At 36.2% G+C, this 22,662-nt stretch overlaps 2 protein-coding genes across 2 annotated transcripts; both read right to left on the reverse strand.

The window, feature by feature from the left end:
* Positions 1-9,631: 9,631 nt before the first annotated feature.
* LOC133179931 (uncharacterized protein F54H12.2-like) lies at positions 9,632-11,035 on the reverse strand. The gene has a single exon (XM_061314606.1). The coding sequence runs from the start codon at positions 11,033-11,035 to the stop codon at positions 9,632-9,634; it is 1,404 nt and encodes a 467-aa protein (XP_061170590.1).
* A 7,109-nt stretch (positions 11,036-18,144) lies between these two features.
* On the reverse strand, positions 18,145-21,377 carry LOC133179932 (uncharacterized). The gene is made up of 3 exons (XM_061314607.1): positions 20,348-21,377; positions 18,682-20,166; positions 18,145-18,563 (listed from the first exon to the last, which is right to left on the reverse strand). Exons 1-3 carry the CDS (start codon positions 21,375-21,377, stop codon positions 18,145-18,147), a joined length of 2,934 nt encoding a protein of 977 aa, XP_061170591.1.
* Positions 21,378-22,662: the final 1,285 nt, after the last annotated feature.

Genomic DNA, 22,662 nt, shown 5'->3' on the forward strand with positions numbered 1-22,662 from the left:
TAACTGTCGCCTGTTAACATTCTAAACAAAACCATTGATGAAAATAAAGTATTTTGATGCTCGTTCCCGATGTCTGAAATTTACGGAGACATCCGACCGTATAGAATAGCGAATCACATGACCTTTCCTGAATGGAGAAAAAATACATTTACTAAAATTTTGTCGTATTTTTTAAGTACATCGTACATGTAAACAAGGTTGAAGAGAAATTCATTAATACAACACATTAATTCCAAACACTTAATTATACTGTATACTTGATTAAACATGCAAGGCAATACAAGCCTCGTGTTTTTTTTTTCTTCTTTTTTCTTTATGGTGACATGTTTATTATTACGACTATTGCAATAACAGGATATTTAGAAAGCTCTGTGAAGAAAACGGAAACATTGCAGCTGTCATATTAACAAAAGTGTAAAGTATATTGTATAGAAATTATTGCAGATCAGATCAGAAAACATTGAATTTTACATATTATATGACTAAGAAAACTGGTACTTATTTCTTGCTTTATGGAAATCAAAGTTAAACATTAAATATTCTCCATTTTCATCAAAATGAATTTTCAAAAATATTTAGTTTTTCTTTCTTTCTGATTATTTCAGTTGATTTCTCTATTCTGAAAGGGGACCCTGAGAGGTTGGATAATGTGTATTGCTTACTGAAAACTTCTAATTAATCAAGCACACTGTATTTTAGATATTTGTTTATAACTGATCGGATTAGTAGAGATAAAACTAAAACTAAACCAGTTGTTCAAAAAAAAAAAAAAAAAAAAAAAAAAAAAAAAAGATTTTATCTTGAAACTCCTTGGATTATCAAGAAAAAAATATTAATGTATCGCAAATTTAATTTAGATTTTTTCTGTTTTAAATGATTTTCTGTAATGTGTGAGGGAAAATTTAAAAAGAGGGGGTTGTCCTGAGTCTACCTGTCACGTCAACATTGCGTAACTGACTGCTTGTGATATCCGGCAAGTGCTCTTCTGTATATATAAAGCAGTGACACCTATTGTCTTATTTTCTCGCTACCGCATTGTGTAATTCACAGCGCTTCCGTTTGTGTAGTACTTCACAGCGCTGCCGTTTGTCAGCGTCTGCGTAGAACTTCAATGCGCTTCCGATTGTGTACAATATCCATATTCATAGTATTTGAATACGCTCTGTGTTAAATAAATGTCATCTTTTAAAGGAACACTGTTAATTGTACACAATTATACACTAAACAATTGTTTCCGATAAAGCTATATTTTTTAAGAACGTTCATAGTATATGGCTTGAGTTTTTTTAATCCAAAGGTATTAGTTATTTTTCAAAATGAAAGGATACAAGATTCTAAAGCTTAGAATGTCTACTGAATCATTCGTGACTATTATATGTACTGTACAGTATTGTAACAGATGGGCAGTAAAACCTAATTACAGTTGAAAAAATATTGTAGGATAATTAGAACCAGTCAAAATAAAACAAAAATGGATTTTAAACGAAGTTATAATTTATTTTCATTTACTGTATTTAATGTCTTATTTTTGCGTTATCACCAAGAAAACATGTATACGCAGCTATGACAATGATAAGTTCCTGGTAAATCAAGCGAGGGTTATATAATTTAAGTATACTTGCCATCAGTCTGATTAACAGATCAAATGTTTTCCAAACATCGAAGATTGCATGATTTGATATTATATAACTACATGTTATTACAATTTTAGCGCCATGTGTTTCACATATAGATCCCAAACTTTAAACTTTGAATATCTTAATTCCTTTAACGATTCTAACTACTTTCCTCTACTTTCATTTGCGTGTGTGCTGAAACAATCGGCAAACTTTTTCTTACAAAATATCACCTGAGCATAAAACAAAACCTACCGGTATTATTTACTGCTGTCGGTGTTCATTTTAATTAATAACAAGCACATATAACAAAATTTTCAGTTATCCCCCATGTTCATTTTCAAAATAATTTTCATAATTCGCGATAGGTAAAGAAATTTTTTTAAAAAATGTTTTCATGCATGTTGTAAAATATTGAATTAACCGAGTGACAAGTAAGTACAAAATTTACAAAGTGACAGCTAATTTTACTTATTGACCCGGTAAATTTACAACATGACAATGCAATGAGATATGGGATATGATTTTGAAATTCGAAATATTTCTTTTTAAGATGTCGCACCAACAGCTTAAATATTGCTAATAGTAATAGCATTAAAAATATGCAATAAATGATTAATATCAGTCAAAATACATCTATTTCATATAATTTTAATATATAGAAAAATTTATTTTAATAAGTTGTCAAGTTAAGTTGTGACACATCACCGCTTTATTTCTCTATATATATCTGCTTTAATTAATTAAAGATCATCTAAAAAGTTTTTGCTTTAATTTTTTATTTATTCATTTAATAATATTTTATCTATTCATTATTTATTTTTATGATATTGATCATCAGAAACGAACAACTTTCAAGTAAAAGATGTTTGAGAATCGTTGTAACTTTTAACTGACATTATGTTTTACAAAGAAAGGTTGCAACATGTTCATCATAATTTTTATGTGTGCCGTGCAATAGAATATGTTTGAAACATTACCATTATCTTGACATTAAGGACTCCTGTATTTGCACAGAAGAATCGTAACTCACTCTAAACATTCAGGTGTGGATCGAGAATTATTGGACAATACAAACTTTTTATTATGATGTTTAATATTGGTTAAATAAATTTTAAAAAAAGAAAGAAATCTTACAAATAATTAACTAATTGGTTGATATCAAAGACAAATAAATCTGATATCATATTTCAAAAAATATATGCATAGAACACTTAATTAAATATCCCTTTAAAATTCCAAATGCAAATAATTTATTTAATTCAATGAATGAGAAGCAAAAACAATTCCAGTTTCATTGTTGACATAAGGTTTCAAAAAACTTGTACCTACACATTTTGATTTGAGGATAGTTTAAAATAAAGAAATTTGTCCATTATATTACAATAAAACTCAAAAGAAAATAGTAATTTTTGAAACAAATAGCCTCAGTGTCACACAGGATTATCTCAGTAGCCACAGTTTTAAACCTCAGGGCTACTCAGTATCAGCTCAGTTCCCTCCGAGCCACCTCAGGATCCCTCAGTACCCCCTCAGTACCAACAGGGTAAACCTCAGTGCCTCTCAGTATGTCCTCAGTGTCCACAGTAAAAACCTCAGTGCTACTCAGGACTACCACAGTTTACTCAGTACCAGGCTCAGTACCACTCAGGGTTTTCTCAGTACAACTCAGTACTTCCTCAGGGTTTTGTTAGATTCTCAGTGCTTTTTAGTTACAATAGTGTTATATCATTACTTACAAAAACATTGACAATTCATTAAAAAATAAAGCTTATGATTTATAGTTTATTGTATGGATAGAAAAAATGATGTTCACTAAATGTGTAAAAAAAAATCAATCATGTACCTAAAGCGGTTTTAAATTTAGAACAGGAGTTCCCAAACTTTTTGATGACCCCGCGATTTTAAAGGAAAAGAATATATGATTTAAAAAAAAAAAATAAAGCTATTTGGTAGAAATACTTCTCATTCATAAATAGTATGGAATTCATCAAGCACAGTTACTCCCGATGATGTATTTCTGCAACTGCAGGCGAAAGTGCTGATCTCCAACTAATGCGTCCGGTGATGCAAATAAAATATCAAAATCACCATCCAGAATCTTTCATCTAGTTCTTTGCTTCTTCCTGTAATAAAGTTAATTTATTTTTGTTTAAATAAATAATAATGTGGAATCATTAAAATTCGTGAGGGGCATTTTTGTGCGCATGTCGCAGCCGTGGTATGGTTTTTCGGACTCAGTCACTACAAGGGATTGTTTAAATCTGTCCAAGATTGGGGAAGGTTCGTTGACGATGCTACAATTTACGGAGACCCAGTAGACGAGTCCGAGTCAGACGAGGATCCAGCTGAAGAGTAAATTAAATGGAAGTTGTCTAATAAACTCAGGATTAAGTATGATAGATGGAAGGGTAGTTTAATTTTCATTTGTTGTTTTTTCGTATGAATTCTAAATCAGCTCTTTGAACTTGTATCTGATTTTATAGTAAATATTATAATTATTTGAATTCGGTAAGTTTGTGAATATTCACTATCCTAATAGTCACCTGCTGTTTTCATATACATCGTTTTGTGAACTATATAATTTCCAAAAATGGCTCTCCAATAGAATATGAAGATACATGTATAATATGTATAATTATTATTAAAAGTTGAATTCAATAAACCTTTTTCATTTCCCCTTTTGCAGTGTATCCATTTTGTGCAAGTTTGATATAAGTACATATGTTAAATTAGATAGTTATAGGTAAGTTTAAATAAAACTTTTAACCTTTAATCTAATTTAACTATATTGGAAATACATGCCGTAAAGTAAATCAAAGTTAATCCTTGTTTACGGAATGAGAAATTTTGTATTATTATTTGCGACTCAACAAAATTAAACTTTTTTTTCAATGTTTACCGTTGAAAAAAAAACGTTGATTCCTTGACAAATAAAAATTCATATGAAATTAAAGAAAACAAAGGCACCACAAAACAGAGCATCTCCTCGCAAAGAGCACATCTATAAATAGAGGCAGCATTTGATCCCGATGCAAATTACTTCCGTTTCGCACAGGATTAACCCACTCACCAAAAAGCAAACACACACACGGTTGCGTCAATATACCCCCTCCAACTCCGTTGTGTGGGGATAATTATGTGATTAACAATCGTATTCCAAACGGTCCTCGTTTAAATTATGCTTATCATGTAGTCTTATCAATAGTCGCTTTGTGGACGACACCGGAAAAAAATCCTTTTTAATTTTTTTAACAGGTCAGTAGGAATTAATTTCAGTTTGGGGAAGGGGCACAGTTATGTATTTTTATTTTGGAGGGGAGTAGTTAGAGCGGGCCTAGCTGGGGGGGTCAACTGAGTGCACTTTTTTTCCCCTCCCAGAGTTCTAAAAATAGACCTGGGATGGGTCTAAAAATAGACCTGGATGGGTGTGTCGAGTGCACTTTTTTTCCCCCGCAGAGTTCTAAAAATCGACCAGGGATGGGTCTAAAAATAGCTACACCTGGGGATCTAAAAATAGACCCAGAATTCATTCTAAAAATAGACCCTCAGCCTTTGATAGGTTTTTTTTTTAAACAGCTCTTACTATAATGGTTAAGTCATACAGAATCTGGATTGAAGGTCTATTATGACATCATTTACCACCTTTTTTTCTGAAAAAACCACACCCACTAGAGTGTATAAAAAAACCCAAAAAACAAACAAAAAGGATTTTTTCAAATATTTATAGATGATTCATGAAAACACTAATAATCAAAAGCACTAATTCATAAGAAAGTATCCATGATGGGAAGAAGATCCCATTGAATTGGATTTGGACATGTATCACATTCCAGAACCCATGACCAAAACAGATATGAGGATCCTGAGGAGTCAAATGAATGACATTGCTAATTTACTGGAGGATTTCAAAACAACTAAGGACACCCCCATGTGTTTAATACAAGAAAGATTATCCAAATTAGAAGGGCAAGTCACCATGATGGAAAAGAACATGAAAAACCGTTCTTACCAGACAAGAAAAGACTCATCACCCCTCAAAAATGAGTGTATAGAGGATCAACACTTAGTGAAAACTCAGGACAAAAAGACCCAGAAACAAAAAAAGACTGAGGAACTAAAAAGGACTCCTTTTGTGATGTTATATGATGTAGAAAAGACTCTTAACACAGTGAGTAACAAAAGAAAACTTCAGAATAGTGATATAAATGACAAACTGAAAGCGAAAATCCAAAAGAAAAAGATCTAAAGGACAAAAGTGAAAATCCATTCCATATCTTCTTTGCTGATTAATTCTGGAAGATTCTCATCTGAAAAAAAACATCACGAAGATTCATCATTGCATGTATCCTATGTTTGCCTGTTTTAAAAAAAAAATACTAATTCAAAGACAGATGGTATGTTATGTGTTTTACATACCTTTTTTCCTCATCTCTTCTTCTTTGGGTTCAGGAATGAGGTAGACCGCTAAATCCAATCCAATAGAATCTTTAACATCATTGACTATCCATTCAAAATCTTCTCTGCTCATCAATTCTGGAATAATCTCAGATGAAATATCTTCTTTGGTGATGGGTTCAGGAATGTACTTCCATTCCAATGGGATCTTTAATCTCATTTAGCATCCATTCAAAATCTTCCATGCTGATCACTTCTGGAAGATTCTGCTCTGAAACATCATTAAGATTCATCATCATTGACTTGTGTATCCTATATCTATTCTCTCTGCCAAAAAAAAAGTATTCACTGAAAAAGACTGATACTCTAACTGACTCCACTCTTGAGTTTATATACCTTTTTTTTACTTAAGGGTCTCTTGCAAAGCACGAGATGAGATTCTTAGAACACCTGCACAGGTGCTCATGTACGTAATCTTGGCATCCATTCAAGTTTAGTATTTTTTTTTTTACCTTTTTTTTTGTTACTATAATAATATATATTGAGCACGAGATTCGATTCTTAAAACACCTGCACAGCTACTCGTGTACTTAATCTACTGTACTTAATTGTTACTATATATATATATATATATATATATATATATATATATATATATATATATATATATATATATATATATATATTGAGCACCAGATCCAATTCTTAAAACACCTGCACAGAGGGTCCTGTTAACCTAATCTTGGCTGGGTCTAAAAATAGATAGACCTGCTTTGTGTATAAATACCGACGCTGGTCAGCTGTTAACTGTCATTCTTTAGCTATCTGATTTACTAGGGACCAGAGACGATGGCTGAGGAATTCCACGAAGATTTATTTCTGATTCCCGGAATCGAACTAGTCTGTTACTACGCGGTAAGAAGAATTTCTGATGGGGAGGAATTGGTGAGATGCCCTATGATGCGAGTTCAGCTAAGTACCGACACAGAAGCAAGAAGATCTTTGACCCCATTTGCTAGGCCAGAGCAGACCAGATCATCATCGCCTCCACCCCCCGAAGATCAGGGAAAAATAAAATAACGGATCTATTAAAAAAAAAAATTCAAAGGAGAATTCAATACTTGAAACAATTGTTCAAGAAATAATGCAATAAAAGAACAATACGTCATTGTTATTATTTCTATATACAAATAGGACGCCATCTTGTGTCCTTTTTTTTAGACGCTGAGATGTTTTGTTCTTAATTAAAAAATCTAGACTTTCTCATTGGAAATAAAGTGTATACCAATGATTTTTACAAGTTTCCGATTCTATTCATCTCAAAATTTTCATCTTCAAAGGTCAGGATTGAAAAAAATTTTATAGGCTCTATACAAGTCTATACAGTGATTTTCTGAAAATGGCTGACCTTTGACCTCCCTTGTGTTTATGTTCAGACCGACGCTAAGTTTATTTCTACACTTGTATGAATTCTTTTGATTTAAAAACCCTATCAACACTTTTCCTTAGGTTCGATCTTAGGATAGACATTAAGTTTTCTTGGTGTCGCACTTTTAAAAGTCTAAAACTCCTCATTTTAGGTATTCAGGTCAGTCAAGGTTAGCCCTTCGGTTCGACATGAATGAGTCTGTTCTAAACAACGGAGAAATGTCATGTATGAATAATACTGTGAAATCATCCTCAAAACTTACCTTCGTTCTTTCACTAGAAGGTTTGAATGGATATATCATTCCATAATATGTTATTTAATCCAATGTATGTATTCACAAACACAAAATAACACAAATTTGAATTCTCCATGATTTTTTGAGCTCTGTTTCATCCGGGCTTTTAGGGTGCTCTCTTTTCGGGTCGCGCTGTGTGTATAAATACCGACGCTCATCAGCTGTTAACTGTCATTCGTTACTAGCTGATTTTACAGCGACACTTACGATGGCTTCCATCTTTTATGAGAACATTTTCATCCAACCGGGGATTGAAGTGATCATGCAGATGGTGGTGAGGGACCAGAGAACTGGGGAAGAGTTTGGTGTCCTTAACATGGGGAGAGTGAGAGTCGGTGATTTTGACAACTTTTCCACCCTGAGATCCAGATCCAGGCACAGCCCCTACAGCAGGCCACTAACACCAGGACGAGGGAGAAGGGAACCAGGGGTCATTTATCATCCGCGGCCAGAGGAGGAGGGTAGGAACTTCAACCTGCCAGACAGTCCAGAATCCCCCCCCCCTTCGTCACCAGCCAGAACCCTCCACCGCCTGCTGAACGCGGTTCCACCATCGCCACCGCAGCAGGACCGGGCAGTCTTTCAGGGGTGTATCCCCGGGTGGGGGATACAAGCACCGGTAGCCGAGGGCTATTGTATCCTGTGCCTCTATGACCACGAACAAAGCAACTTTATCTGCGGCCGATGCCACCAGAGGCCAGCCTGTTATTTGTGTGCGGCCAGACTGATAGATCGGGGTGAGGGCTGTCCCCTGTGCCGCTATGGGTGCCCGGAGCCAGACCCTGTGCCTGCGCCTCCCACATCACCACCTCCACCACCACCGAGGAGAACTCTCTCCGAGAGGAGAGAGATTGGGGTGCGCAGTGAGAGGAGAGAGAATGGGGTTGCAACAGGCCGAGGCCGACGTCCCAGGGAGTAAACCCTGAAGAGAAAAAAAAAACAACAACGGTCCTTTTAAGGACCAACCCACAACGGCCCTTTTAAGGGCCACTTTAATGATTCGAAAAGATACCTTTTTGATACACAGTTGGTTATAAAAGAAACATCTCATAAAACACTAAGGGGTCACGCTTATTTTTTAAGATATTTCAATTTAAAAAAAAAAATAAATATTTTTTTTTACACATCATCATTTTTTTATGAAGATAGAACTCTTTTTTTTTTTGTTAATGAAAGATATTTATTAACACATATCACACACCTAATGATTTTTATTTATCACATAAAACACTTATAATAAAACAGCAAGTCAGTTAGAAGAAAAAAAAAGGCTACTCATTGTGATGTCATCAGTCCCTCTAGAAAGAATAACAAGTATATTTTTCCTTTCTTTTTTTTATTTGTGAGAACAACAAACAAACAACAATAATAATAACAATAACAATTTTTTTTACAATACATTTTGATAGAAACATTGACAAGTTTGTCCATGACCCGTAGGTCTTTTATGATAAGTGTCTTTAAACCATTGAGCTACATAATGATCTCTTTGTAAAGCTGTGTGATGGTCAAAGGGAAATAACCATTCATCTGCTTTAATTTTCTTCATATGTCTTTGATGTAAATAATACACACAATATTGTCCACACACATCGGTATTCCAATCTTGATATCGATACGGATTATAAATCCATTGATGACCATGACGCTGGATAAAATCTTGAATTTCTTTTTGTAAGGGAGGAAATCCATAAGAATCAAAATATTCTACCACTGGACTGCTTACATATAAACACACCCAATGTTCTCCAGGTTGATCTTGAGGATCTGTATTAACTACAATGGCTTTTTCTCCAAATTTTAATTGATCTGGTAATAAATCTAAAGGATACACTCCACCAAACGAACTCTTTAATTCTCTAGATAACACTTCTCTCAACTGTCCTGTATCCATTAATAATCAATGCTCACTTCTCTCTGTTTGTTGATTTCTAAGAGGTTATCAAATTCTGCATACACCACACAATTTAAAGTGGTAGCCGTATTGTTAGTAAATTGAACTTCTACTCTTAAATTTCCTGTTACTATGAGATGGAATTTATCCGATTGGGCTTTTTGATCTTTAGTGAAATCCCAGCCCCATAAAGTGTATCCGTTTTTATACTCTTCTAAGGTAATGTCCGGAGCCCAATCTTCCCCTAATTTCCCCAAAGCTTGATATAAACTCAGATAAGATCTCAGATATAAATCTTCATTAAAATTAGGTTCGAAACAACGAGTCATCATGGTCTCTCCATTGATACTAACATCTAATTTTTTAATCCCAAAATTTTGAAAATTAAAGGGATTTTTAGTTTTATCTCCATTAAAAGCCGCATTCTTCACAAACCCTAAAATGAGCCTTTTTGGCATCTGGCCTTGAAACAGATGATCGGTAATCTTAGATTGAGTTCCTGTAGGTATGGTAAAACTTTTGACTTCCACTCTTCTTAATGGATATTTGGCTCTGTGAGTATTCAAAGTTTGATTGATGTGATTCATTAAAGTAGGGGAAGGTTTCACTTTTCTCACCCACAAGACCATACTTAATATTTTGACTTTTCCCGTATTGGCTTGAGCCGTCATCATGTAGAAATCAGGTCTAGCTCGATTAAATCTCAAACGGACGTCGACTCCATTCGGTAGAAATCGATCTTGTTGAAACAAATCCAGATGTAAACGATCCAACAAAGTAATTTTCTTACTAGCATCTATAGCTTCATGACGTTTTCTGTATCCTTCGTTTTTAGAATTGGCTGGGTATGCTGGGATGATGGGTTTGTTAATGGTACAACTATCATGAGCTACAGCAAAGGCCTGATTAGCAGCCACTCCCAGAGCTGCTAGCCCTCTTTCGTCCATGTGTCCTGCCGTATCTTTTTCCCATAGACTACAGGCTTTCATTTGTGTGGCTAAAGTTCTGGGTTTGTAAGACAGTAATTTCTCCAGATAAGCTTTGTAAGGATAAGTATCGGTCCCTGGAGTTATTATTTTTCCATTGAGACTAACATCAATTTCCGTAAACAAGGAATGTGAGATATTATTCACTGGGGCTGTTTTAGCAGGATCTCCAGCCAGATCACTTCCATCATTTTGGACAAATTGACATACCATTTGAAGATAAGTTTGAGATAAATCTAGATATTGATCTCCTTGTCCTTTAATTTCAAATTCGATCGGAGCTGTCTCTGAATCTAAAGTACTAGAAATAGGGTAATATTCTTCCCATTTGGAGTTTTCTAAAGCAATATTAGTGGGAGGGACTTGGAACAATTGTAAATTGTCCATCCCACAGGCACAGGAATCGGGTTGTAACATGATGTCTGTCTACTAAGATTGATTTTTCACAAATGAAACTCTTCTCCCTCACACTCCTCTATTTATAGTCTCTCAGTCAAAGACATCTAAAGACCGTGTTTTCTTCTTGGGAATATTGTCTCCTTGATTTCTTTTTCTCTTAGGACCTCCTCTAGCCAACAGAACTCTTTCTGTCTGTTTTCTTTTCTTACTATCTCCTAGATTCATTTTTTGTTTCACCATTCCCGACGTATTTTTCAGGGCTTGTATTCCGTGAGTTTTGATAGCGTCTTTTAAAGATCTCTTATTTTCTAGCACATCTAACCCCGTTCTAGCAGCAGCGGTCAAGGCATGTTTAGCTCCCGTTTTCAGTAAATCCGTAAAAAATCCTTCCCCTCTTTGATAGTTTTTTGGGGGTGGATAATAATAAGCTGGTGGTGGTGGTGGTGGGGGTGGTTGCTGTTGACCCCCTCCTAATATTCCACCTAATAGATTACTGACTACTGGAGCTGCTAATTTTAACACCGGAGCTAAAAGACCAAGCCCGTGTCCTCTCTGTCTTAATATTCCTGGATGATACTGCATGGTGATAACTGTTCTTAAAAACTGACTTTTCTGCACTCTGAGGACTTCCTTTTATACCCCTTTTTAGGGCTGAATACAATATAGACAGCATACCAGACAAACCATGACTCCCAATAGGATGTAACAAAAAAGCTGTACACTCATCTCAGTACACTTTTCTAAAATGAAGTTTGACTAGAGTTTTTCCACTTAAAAAGGGCATGGGTTTTCCTAAAGGTGTCATGATGTGTATCTCAATGGTATCAAAATGTTTTTTACTCAAAGGGAGATATTCCGTACGTATGGGTTCCCATTTACATTGATTGTCTTTGTGTTCAAATTGACAAGGGACCACTCTTAGTAATTTCAAGGCATTCGATCCTACGGTCTGGGGTTGAATCAGATCAATACACATACATGGATTTTAAATTTCGATATAAATCTACAGTGTCTGGAGCCAGATAACTGATGTTAATCCATTTGGTCGTGTCTTCTGTCCAATTTTCCGGGACTAATTTAGAATCATGAAATCCTAATTTATAAGCCAGACTTAAGGGAAGACGTACAAAGATGGGAATTTGACGTAAATGAGTGACATAATTCACTCGATTGAAATCCTTCCGATAATTAAATTTCATTTCAATTTTTGAGGGTTTTTCTTCTTCTTCTTCTTCCAAGTCTTGTATCACTGTCTTTAAGCTTTGTTTTAAATTTCCATACACATCATCGTCATCACTGTCCACCACCATCGCACTTCCTTGATCTGTGGGGTTTTTTTTCTCGGTCCATTTGTGATACTTTTTCCAGATTTTTTTCATGGTCTGTACTAAACCTTCATTGATTTCTGCCAGGATAGCTGTAGGGTTGGGATAAGGTCCCGGTCTAAATCGAAGTCGATACAAATTCAATTTCTCTCTAGGATCATCAGTACCAATTAACCAATAAGCTTTCCTCCAATCTACTAAAAGCTGGGTTTGTTGAAAAGTGATGGGAGTACTTTTCAATAATTGAAACCGTCCCCACTGGTACTTATCGGGGTCCTCGAGATCCAGTTTCTCTGAGGGTGAAACGCCTTTAAAAAAAGGTGGAACTTTTTCCACTATACACACTTCGATATAAGATTCATCCTGACTTATATTTTCTATACTGCAAAGAAAGATCATTTCGGTTAATGCTACTTCCCATTGACCATCCGTTAAATCCACAGATTGTGGTAATAAAGTTTTAAATTGAGCGGTCGTATTCCCCGGAAAAGATTGCATGGAGCTATCACTGGGTAATGTCATGTAAAAACCACTGCTCTCAGCCATGTTCAGTAAGAGACTGAGACAAATTTACTTCTGACCTTTCTATTTATAAAAACAATTTTTCTTTTTGTGTTAAACAATTTTTTTTATTTGGATATATTTACACATCTTCTGACATGGAAATCACTTTTTGAAACACCTCATCTTCGTCTTCCTTTTCCATCTGGTCTTTAATCTTTGAAAAGGGAATGCGACAGTACAGGTAGTTTATACGACCGTAATGGGTTGGAATCCCCAGTCCATCTTTTTTCTGCTTCCGGTGGAATAAATCACGAAGACAGTCTTCTAAATTCCACCACCAGTTACTTTCTTCCAGAACAAAGGGAGTCTGAAGATTACCATAACCTGTGATCGCCCATTTGTATTCATAATAGCAGTCCTTCATTCTCACCCTCACTTTAGAAGCTTTAGGATGTAAGAATTTCACTCTTTTTTCCATCCACACATCATGAATAGAATGTCCTGGATGGGTTACAAAGAAATCCAGGATCGCTCCTACTTTAGTTTTCATCCAGGATCCCTCCTTGTCAATACATCCAAATAAACTCTCACAGGACCAACGATACTCCATCCCTAACTATTGTTATGCTCTCTCTTAAAGAATGACAGGGGTTTGGTTTTTTTTAACAAAATATCCCTTTATTTATACCCTTTGTGTATCTATTTTTAGTAAATATACTTAGCACGAGATCTAATTCTTAAAACACCTGCAGAAGAAGAAGGATACTAATTTTAGACCTTTTTTGTTACTATAATTAGAGCACGAGATCTGATTCTTAAAAAACACCTGTAAAAAAAACTTTTTTTTTGGCTAAGTCAAGCTACTCATTGTGACGTCATACTCATTGTGATGTGATAGAAAGAAAAAGAATAAGAGATTTGTGTTTCTATAATTTTTATTCATAACAAGAACAAACAACAACAAACATATTTATTCATAACAATAACAAACATTCAATACTAGGTTACTGTTTGTGTATTTGTAGTCTTCTTAGGGGTATGATGTATTATCGTAGGACTAGGCATAATATAACCTACGGAAGAACTAACACAGACCATCCAATATTCTCGATTACTATCATGTAAAGCTAACATGACCACACTGGTAATGATGAATAATAACAAATGAATAATTGTGCAAAATAAACAATTTCTTCTCGAGGCACATTCTCTCCACAAAATTTCCAATGAGGAGTTATTGAATGAGATCCGTTTGGGGAATCCATGAATCGAAACTAGGAGGATATCCTTTCCACCGCACTTTGACTTCTTGAATGATTTTTTTCCCTACACGTCGCTTTTTATACCCCAAGATTTCTTCTACTTCGTACACATCATCTTTTTTAATAATCTTTTGAATTCTTTTTCGTAAAAAGTGCCTTCTAATTCCTCACCATGATCATCTTGGATTTTATACACATAAGGATATCTTCCAGCCACTCTTTTAGAAATGGTAAACAATTCTGTAGTCCAATTTGGTAAATATCCTTTTTCAAAAGTGCGTTTGGCTTTACTAATGCGGACCCGATCTCCTTGTTTAAATTGAGGTTTTTTAGGGAATGTTTGAGATTTTTCCCCATATAAAGTTTTCCAGACTTTCAATACATTAGAAGCATTCACTTGAGCTGGGGCCATTCTTTAATACTTCGATGATAAGAATGATTGTAAGCATATACTAAATCCGGTAAGACGTCTACATATCGTCTGGTTTTATGACGAGTGAAATAACGCCACATGCGTGCTCTGAGGGTTCTCTGAAATCGTTCCACAATACTGGCTTTAGTGTCCGTATTACGAGTGGTAAAAAAATGAATGGATTTAAAAGTGTGTAAGAATTCTTTATTGGTAAATTCTTTGCCTTGATCGGATTGAATGCGGATGGGACGTCGTCCGTCTTGTTGAAAAATCTCTTGTAATCCTCGAATCATTTCTTTTCCTGTTTTGTGTTTTAAAGGCACTACCCAGGCATATTTAGATAAGACGTCAATGGCACACAATAAAAAAGTATATCCATCATTATATTTCTTTAAACTGGACACATCTGCTAAATCTAATTGCCATTGTTCATCTATGTCTGTCACTCTAGTTTGTTGTCTGCGGAATTTTCTTTGAATGGGTTTATGTAAAGTATAAGTATCTTGTTCTTTTAACCAGTCTCGAATCTTTTTCAGGGAAATTCCTAAAGGTTTGACCTGACGATACAAAGCTTGTATTCCTCCGTACCCTCTTTTAGGATCATAATAAATCTCTTTTAAAATATCTTCCACTTGTTTCTTTTTCATTTCTTCTTAGGTAAAGGAAGCCAATTTTCTTCAATTTTTGCTAATTTCTTTTCTTCTTCGAGTTTGTTTTTTAATTTCTGTCGAGCTAAAGGACTATATCTGGATCCTATCCCTCTCCTTACAGGGGTTGAAATGGGTTTTTTAATGACGGTTCCTGGATCTTCTATAGGACTACTCACTGGAGTGTCCAAAAAGGAAGAAAATCCACTATCATCTCTTTCGTCACTTTTAGGAGTACTGATTTTTCCAGGTTTCTGCATGGCTTTTATAAGGTTTCCATTACTCAGGTATTCCAGAGGAGTACGGGTCTCTTTTAAAGCTTGAGCAAATTCTTCTAATCCTGTAGGAACCGGATGATTTTTCAAAGTATGAGATCTCATACTATCCGCCATTAAATCCACAATGTTAGAATCGGCAACTTTTTGACCTCGATAACTAATTTCACCTTCTTTATTCCAAGTCAACCTTTAGGGTTTTTCTTTAAATGATTTAATAATAATCCAGCTTTTTTTTCATGTTTTTATTTACTGTTTCAAGGATTTCATCTTCAATCTCAGCTGGGGCTGATGGTGATCCTGCTGTTGCTTCTGCAGGGGATGGGGGTACTGGTGCTCCTGCTGGGGGTGCTCCTGCTGCTGCTGCTGGTTGAACTGATGGTTGAGCTAATCGAGTTTTTGTAGGTTGTTGTCTAGCTTTTTCTAAATAATTTCTATAGCGATGTTCTTGACCATATAAAGCGACTTTTTCTTCTGGGGTTAAATCTTCACGTCTTGTAATGTCCTCTAATTCCTGACCTAAACTGATAGTAGATTGAAATTCGGGAGGTTTCGGTAATTTTCCTTTAAGTTCATTCAATAAGACTTCAGGAACTAATACCATTTTACGACTCATTTTTTCCCTAGGAGAGATGCTGCTCCTATAAGTAAAGGAGCGAGTAAAAGAGGGAAGAGGCCTCCTTTTTGCTGGACTAACAAAGCTCGTCGTTTCTGAATGGATTGAGGTTGAACTAGTCTCCTTAAGATGTGTTTCTTTCCAGCTAGTTTTCGTTTCTGAACCGAACTGAGAGGTAACACTCCTTTTAATAGGTTGTAGACAATCTCACAAATCTTCAGAATACAATCTCCAGAACAATGTTTTAAAATACTTGTCTTTAAGGGTGAAGAATAATGAGGATTAAATAACACTCTTAAAAGAGGCCCATGAGATTTTAATCTTGTAGAACAACAAGTCTTCTTCTTCTTCTTAGCCATCCTTTTCAAATAATGAAGAGGTGTCCTTCAGTGTGTCCTCCTTTTATACTCTTTAAGGAGGAGGAGGAGCATACATGCCATGTTTATCTTTCTCATGTTTATCTCTATTTTTTTCGGTGACATAGATTTTGGAACAATATCGGCATTTATATCTCATTCCTTTTGGAAGTTTAGGTGTAGAAACAGACAAAGGTTGAAAGCGGGCTATTTTAGGAGTCTGTATGGGTACTTTAATTCCAGGAGAAGGAATTCCTACATTGACTTGAGGAAATAAATCCGGGGCTCTTTGACTGCCTATGGGTGCCATAGCACGATCCATTCTCATTTCAGCTTGTTTCTTTAATAACTCTCCAATAGTTTTTTGTCTTTGTTCTTTATAATACTGATTAATTTCATTTCTTAGCCTTTCAGGCATAGCTTTACGTTGAGCTGGAGTTTTGGGTGGACCTGGAGTTTTTGGATTTTTTCTTTTCTTCTTCTTTTGAGTAGGTTTTTTCTTATTGTTTGGCCCCCCACCTAGTCGAACCATCCAATTTGGTAAAACTCTCTTTTTTGTCTTTTTGTTCTGGACTCTTACCACCACACTTTTCAAACGACGAGCACGTCGTTTTTAGGGGTATTCCATTTAAATAAATGACGAATGATGACTCCTCCTAAAAATCCTGCTCCGCCACGTTTTAAAATGGCATTTTTTCTGTCTTGATCACTCGCCGACTTATCGGCTATGATACTTAAATCTTGACGATGATGATCAATAAATCGCTGTGTCTGTTTATTAATGGGTAATACCCCTTTCATTAAATTTCGAGCTCCCATAGCAAACCAATTCAATAAGGCTTTACGCCCTAATTCGATTAAATGAGCTCGCTTGACAGGATCTTTTTCCCGCTGTAAACGTCTTAAAGTTTTCACTAATTTACTCTTGGCTGATGGTGCCATGATGAAAGTTGAATGATAAATGACAAGTGTGAGGGTGATACATTTTTATTTATACTCTTGGGGGATGTGTATAGTCAACCATTCAAACAATCGACTTCTCAATCTGTATTCATCTGGGGTGTGTGGACTTAAATCCACCAGGAGATACCCATGAGGAACATTGGTAGCTTCTTGATAAGCGGACATCAAATGAGGTAGAGCTAACTGACGACTCAAGACACTGATTTGAGATTTGTCTCGGGGATTTTTAAACAAGACTAAATAATGAGCATTCAAACTAATGGTGCGATGTGATGCTGCCCTATCAAATAAATTCTGAGTGATGTAAATCACAGTGGTATTCCGATGATGAGCTTTACGGGTAAACCAATCCACGATCGATTCAATGGCTTTTCCTCCCATCATGTCGTCAAAAATGACTTAGTGTGGTATATTTAAATTAGCCACTAATTTCTCATCGTCTTGGGGAATATTTCGAATGAAAGACACCCGATCTCTTAAAGAAGTGTAAGCAGGTTGCCATTCCCGATAACACCACACAATTTTTTGTGGAAGGGGGGTAATCCAATGTAAATTCTCTATTAATTTCTTGACAAATTCCGTTTTGCCTGATTTAGAAGGTCCTGCTACCACCATGGTAAATTCATGTTTTAATTGAAAAGAGGGAAGAGGTGTCTCCTCAGGTTGCATGATGACAAATGAAGACCAAGGTAGATTCAATGCTTTATTTATAGTTAATAACAAACACACATATGAAATACAGTCATTTAATTCATAAACACATTTTTTTAATAACCATAAGGTATCGTGTTATAATCTTTCAAGATCTGTCTCTTGTCATAGACAATTCTATACTTTTTATCTAAAGGTACTGTCTTGACTTGATGATCTCGGGTCCTCTGTATTTTATAAGGATAAGACACTGTGACTTCATCCATTTCTTTCTTGAGCATTTTTTCTAATGTCTCTGGTGACACGATATTGGAGGCCCGAAAATTGAGAGTTAATCCTTTCACTTTAAGGATGGATTTTCCTTTGGCAGTAAGGTAAGCATAATTTTTGGGACCTCCTGACATGAATTTAATGATGTGATCCCCGTCCAATTCATCGGTCCATTCTCCTAAACTATTGCCAAGGGTCGGATTGAATTGTCCTTCCTTATGTTGGTACACGATACTATCCGTATCGAAATAAAGGACCCGATTTCCTAAAGGTTGTAAAGTCTCGTAGAGATGTAATCGAGCATAAGCGGTAGTAAAACAGGCCAGTATTACATTTCCAAAGGGACATTCTTCTACAAATTCCTGTTTCTTTTGATAATTCACTTAACATCATGTCTAATTCCGCCTTCTCTTTATTTTCTAAGAGTTGGATCCCTTTGATGTCAATGGTCAAATCTTGTAAGAGTTCTTGTAATTCCTCTTCTTCATCCAAGTATTTCGTTTTCGGTAATAACAGACGTTGAGCAAATTTTCCCCACAGACAATTTAAAAAGAGTTTGGCTATCGTTCTTCGCACTGGATTTTTTTCGATACTTAACCGGTCCATTCTAATTCCTTCTTTTTCTAAGAATTGATGAATGTAATTTAGTTGCTGTTCTTCCGTCTGACACTCGGGTGGAAATCCAGAAGCTTCTTGTTTGATCTTTAAAAAAGTATCGATGTAAGGTCTGAATAAATCTGTACTGCTTTCTGGAAAATGCCAAACTTCGTAAATCTGCTCTAAAGTATACCCCATGTCCAAGGCTTTGTGTAATTCGGTCGTCACCCAGGTACCTGTGAGACTGCGTTCCTGGTCTGTGTGTTGACATCGATGTTTAGAGTCCTGTTGTTCTGCACATGTTCGGCATAAGGGAAATAATAACTTGCCTCCCGTGCGATAAGGTAAAACCGGGTGATAGAGGCCTCGAGGTGGTAAGACCCTGCAGTGAATGAGTCCGAAATAAGATCGGACGTCCTGGAATTGGTCGGTAATGATCTGAGGATGCCCTACAGGAAAAGCTCTGTGTTTTAACACGTAAGGATAGAGAGAACACACGTCTATGTATCTCATATCTCCTTCCTCACAAAATAATTTAGTCGCATTGGTCCGACCTCCGTACAAAGCCTCTCGGGGGTTTAAAGGATCTGGTATGTTTAGGGTTGATAAATAATTCTGTAAAACCTTGTTTCCTTGCACTTGTTCATCAAATTCATGCTCCCAGATACTATGTACGGAATACCCCATTTCCTCTAAAACCGATTTCCTTCTTAAAGTTTCTTCATATAATTGTTGGTAAGTATATTGAGTCCGGTGAGGATGAGTTTCGGTCTGTAGCTTGGGATAGCAGGTGGGACATCCGTGCCAATAACATCCAAAAAATTCATAGACGGTGCAAGTATCTTTCTGGTATCCGTCTACAGTATAATTTCCGATCTTGAGTTCTCCTTCGTTTCTCGCATGTTGGATGTGAGATCCGGTTTTTTGACTCCACCAGGTTAACCATCGACAGGCTTTGGCCGAATATTGACGAGCAGGTTGATATCCCAGGTTAGGAATGATGGCAATGGTATCTTCGGGCATGAATCCTCGACGGTAAGCTAAATTGGCTGCACTGGCAAAAGTGATAGATTCCTGAAAGGGATCTACATTCACTAAACTCTTGAGGGTGGCTCTAAACTGGGCACAACATCGTCGTAAAATATCGACGTCGGAAATACAATACTCTAAAAATTCCTTCTGGAAATCAAACACTTTTCCGGCTTGTTGGTCGTACCATTGAAAAAATGCTTGTCGTCCGCTAATAGTCATGTCGTCCGGATTGTATTGATCTGGAGGGGGATAAGGTCCCACGTAATTCTGGTTCTGTACCGTATTGAAAAAGTGAGGGCAATACCCTTTTTTTCATTTCGGTGAATCCGAAAGCGGAAGGCATCTTGGACAGAGCAAAAGGTAAAAAATCATAAGAATCGATGAATTTCAATCCACAGATTTCCATGCATAAGATTTTACTCCCGTTCTGGATGACGGTGGGTTTAATGCAAGCAGAATGCACCAGGTGATTTAAAATGAACTGTCCGTCGTATCCTTTGAAATTGTGAGCAATGATGATGGCCTGGTCGTGTAAAAAAACAGATTGGTTATTCCCTTTGGGGGTGGTTTGTAATAAACAGTCCATGAAGTCTTTTAAAGTATTTGATCCTTGAAACACGTGTTGACGGGGTCCCATGTGTTGACAATGAGGACAAGGATCCTCAATGGGTAAATGCCCACAATGTTGACAGACCCGATGTGCCACACATAAATTAGGGACGTGAATACCGTTTTCCTGCATACATTCGAAATCGAAATAAATGTAAAACTGTAATTCCTCTTTTTCTTTCTTTTTGGGAGGTTTCTGTTGAACGTAGCACTGATGATCATTTTCTACGATTCTCTTACAGATCTTACATTGTTTCTGTCCTCCGCATAAGTGATGAGCGAGTAAAGTTTTAGCCAGCCATTTCTCACATTGTTGGCATCGTCCCATTAAATTGCAGATGGATGTGGTCGTATTTTTACTGTAAGGTCGTAAATGATTTTCGTAACAAGGTCTGTTCTTAAAAAATCCTTGGCAATGAGCACATGTAATCTGGCTCCCGTCATTAGGACATGAGGTGTTCGCTAAACAAAAATCACATCGAAAAGGACATTTGGATCGATGGTCTGTGATGTTTCTGCAGCCCACATCGCAATGATTACAATAGTATTGACACCCTGTCAAAGCTGGCATGGATAAAATGGCATGATAATGATGATCTTTTAACAGAACATTTATAAAAATTCCGTCTCCGTAGCCTTTGTAAATGGGCTCAAAAATGAGTTTAGAGGAGGAGGTAGACTTGATCTGAAATATTTTCAGTCGATGTTGAGGATATAACACTTGTTGTAATTTCGCCCATTCTTCAGGTCCACAAGACTGATGAATATCACAGCCAGCTTGTTCCATGAGAGCTAGAGCTTCCTTTTTCTGGTCTGATGATTGAAAATCTCCTTTTCGCATACGTACCCATCGTTTTTCCCATTCAACTAAACTCTCTGGATGTTCAGGTTTTTGACTGTGTAACCGAGTGACGACAATAGCTCGAGCATTATACCCCCACCCTACCCCCGGGGGTATTGATTTGAACAAACTTGAATCTACACTACACGAGGATGCTTCCACATTAGTTTTATCTTTCCCAACCCAGTGGTTATTGAGATGATTTTTAAAACATGCCACCATATTTTCACTATTTCTTAATTATCTCACCTTGAATGAGGCATGGTTCTTCATTTGAACAACTTGAGTCCCCTTCAACAAGGATGCTTTGTGGCAAGTTTGGTTGAAATTGGCCCAGTGGTTTTGTTGGAGAAGTCAAACATGTGACAAGTTTACAGACGGACGGACAGACAGACGGACTACGCACAAATTGTGATCAGAATAGCTCACTTGAGCTTTCAGCTCAGATGAGCTAAAAATCATGTAATAATTTGATGTTCAATTATTTTATATATGTGATTATATGTCTTATTTACAGGATTGTTATTGTAGCTAGTTATGCTGAGAGCTTGATGGATTGGTTTTTAAAAGTCTTTTGTTTGAGTGATTCTCTTGGGCTGAAAGCCACCTGAAGTGTTAGTCAAGACTGGGAGGCCACCTGAACTGTGGGTCGAGGCTAAGGGCCACCTGAACTGTGAGTTAAGGCAGAGAGCCATCTAAACTGTGGGTCAAGGCTGAGAGCCACTGAACTATGAGTCAAGGCTGGCAGCTTAGTAACAAGTGTATGAGGTTTGATGGATATATAATGACTAGTTTCTCTAAGTTTTATACAACTACAATAAATAGTACAGTCAAAGGTCATTGGAAAGGCAAAGGACTCAGGTACATAACCCAAATATAAAAAACAGTCTTCTGGAGTGGTTTTAATTCTGAAACGATAGGTAGGTAGTATTCATCTTAATCTTCATATGATCATTGTTTACCTCCACCCTGAAATAACTTTCAGATGTATTAAAAAATTCTTGTTGATAGTGACGAAAAGCGGAACCATTATATATATGTGTTTTACATTTCACAGAATTGAGAATAACTTCATGTACTTACAAGTTTGTGATTTGATTAGATGTAGTCATCAGTCTTTTTCCAGGACAGAATTTCAGATTTGGAAAAATTCTTCGCCTTATTATATCGTTTCATTTGCACCTTTTCCGTCATATATTTTTAACATGCATTCTCCTTTTTCTTTCTTTTTTTTTAGCTCACCTGAGCTGAAAGCTCAAGTGAGCTTTTCTGATCACATTTTGTC

Source organism: Saccostrea echinata, unplaced genomic scaffold (genome assembly GCF_033153115.1).
Source record: "Saccostrea echinata isolate AGI-Se365-2 ecotype Australia unplaced genomic scaffold, CSIRO_AGI_Sech_v1 ptg000005l, whole genome shotgun sequence".
NCBI classification, from domain to species: Eukaryota; Metazoa; Mollusca; class Bivalvia; order Ostreida; family Ostreidae; genus Saccostrea; species Saccostrea echinata.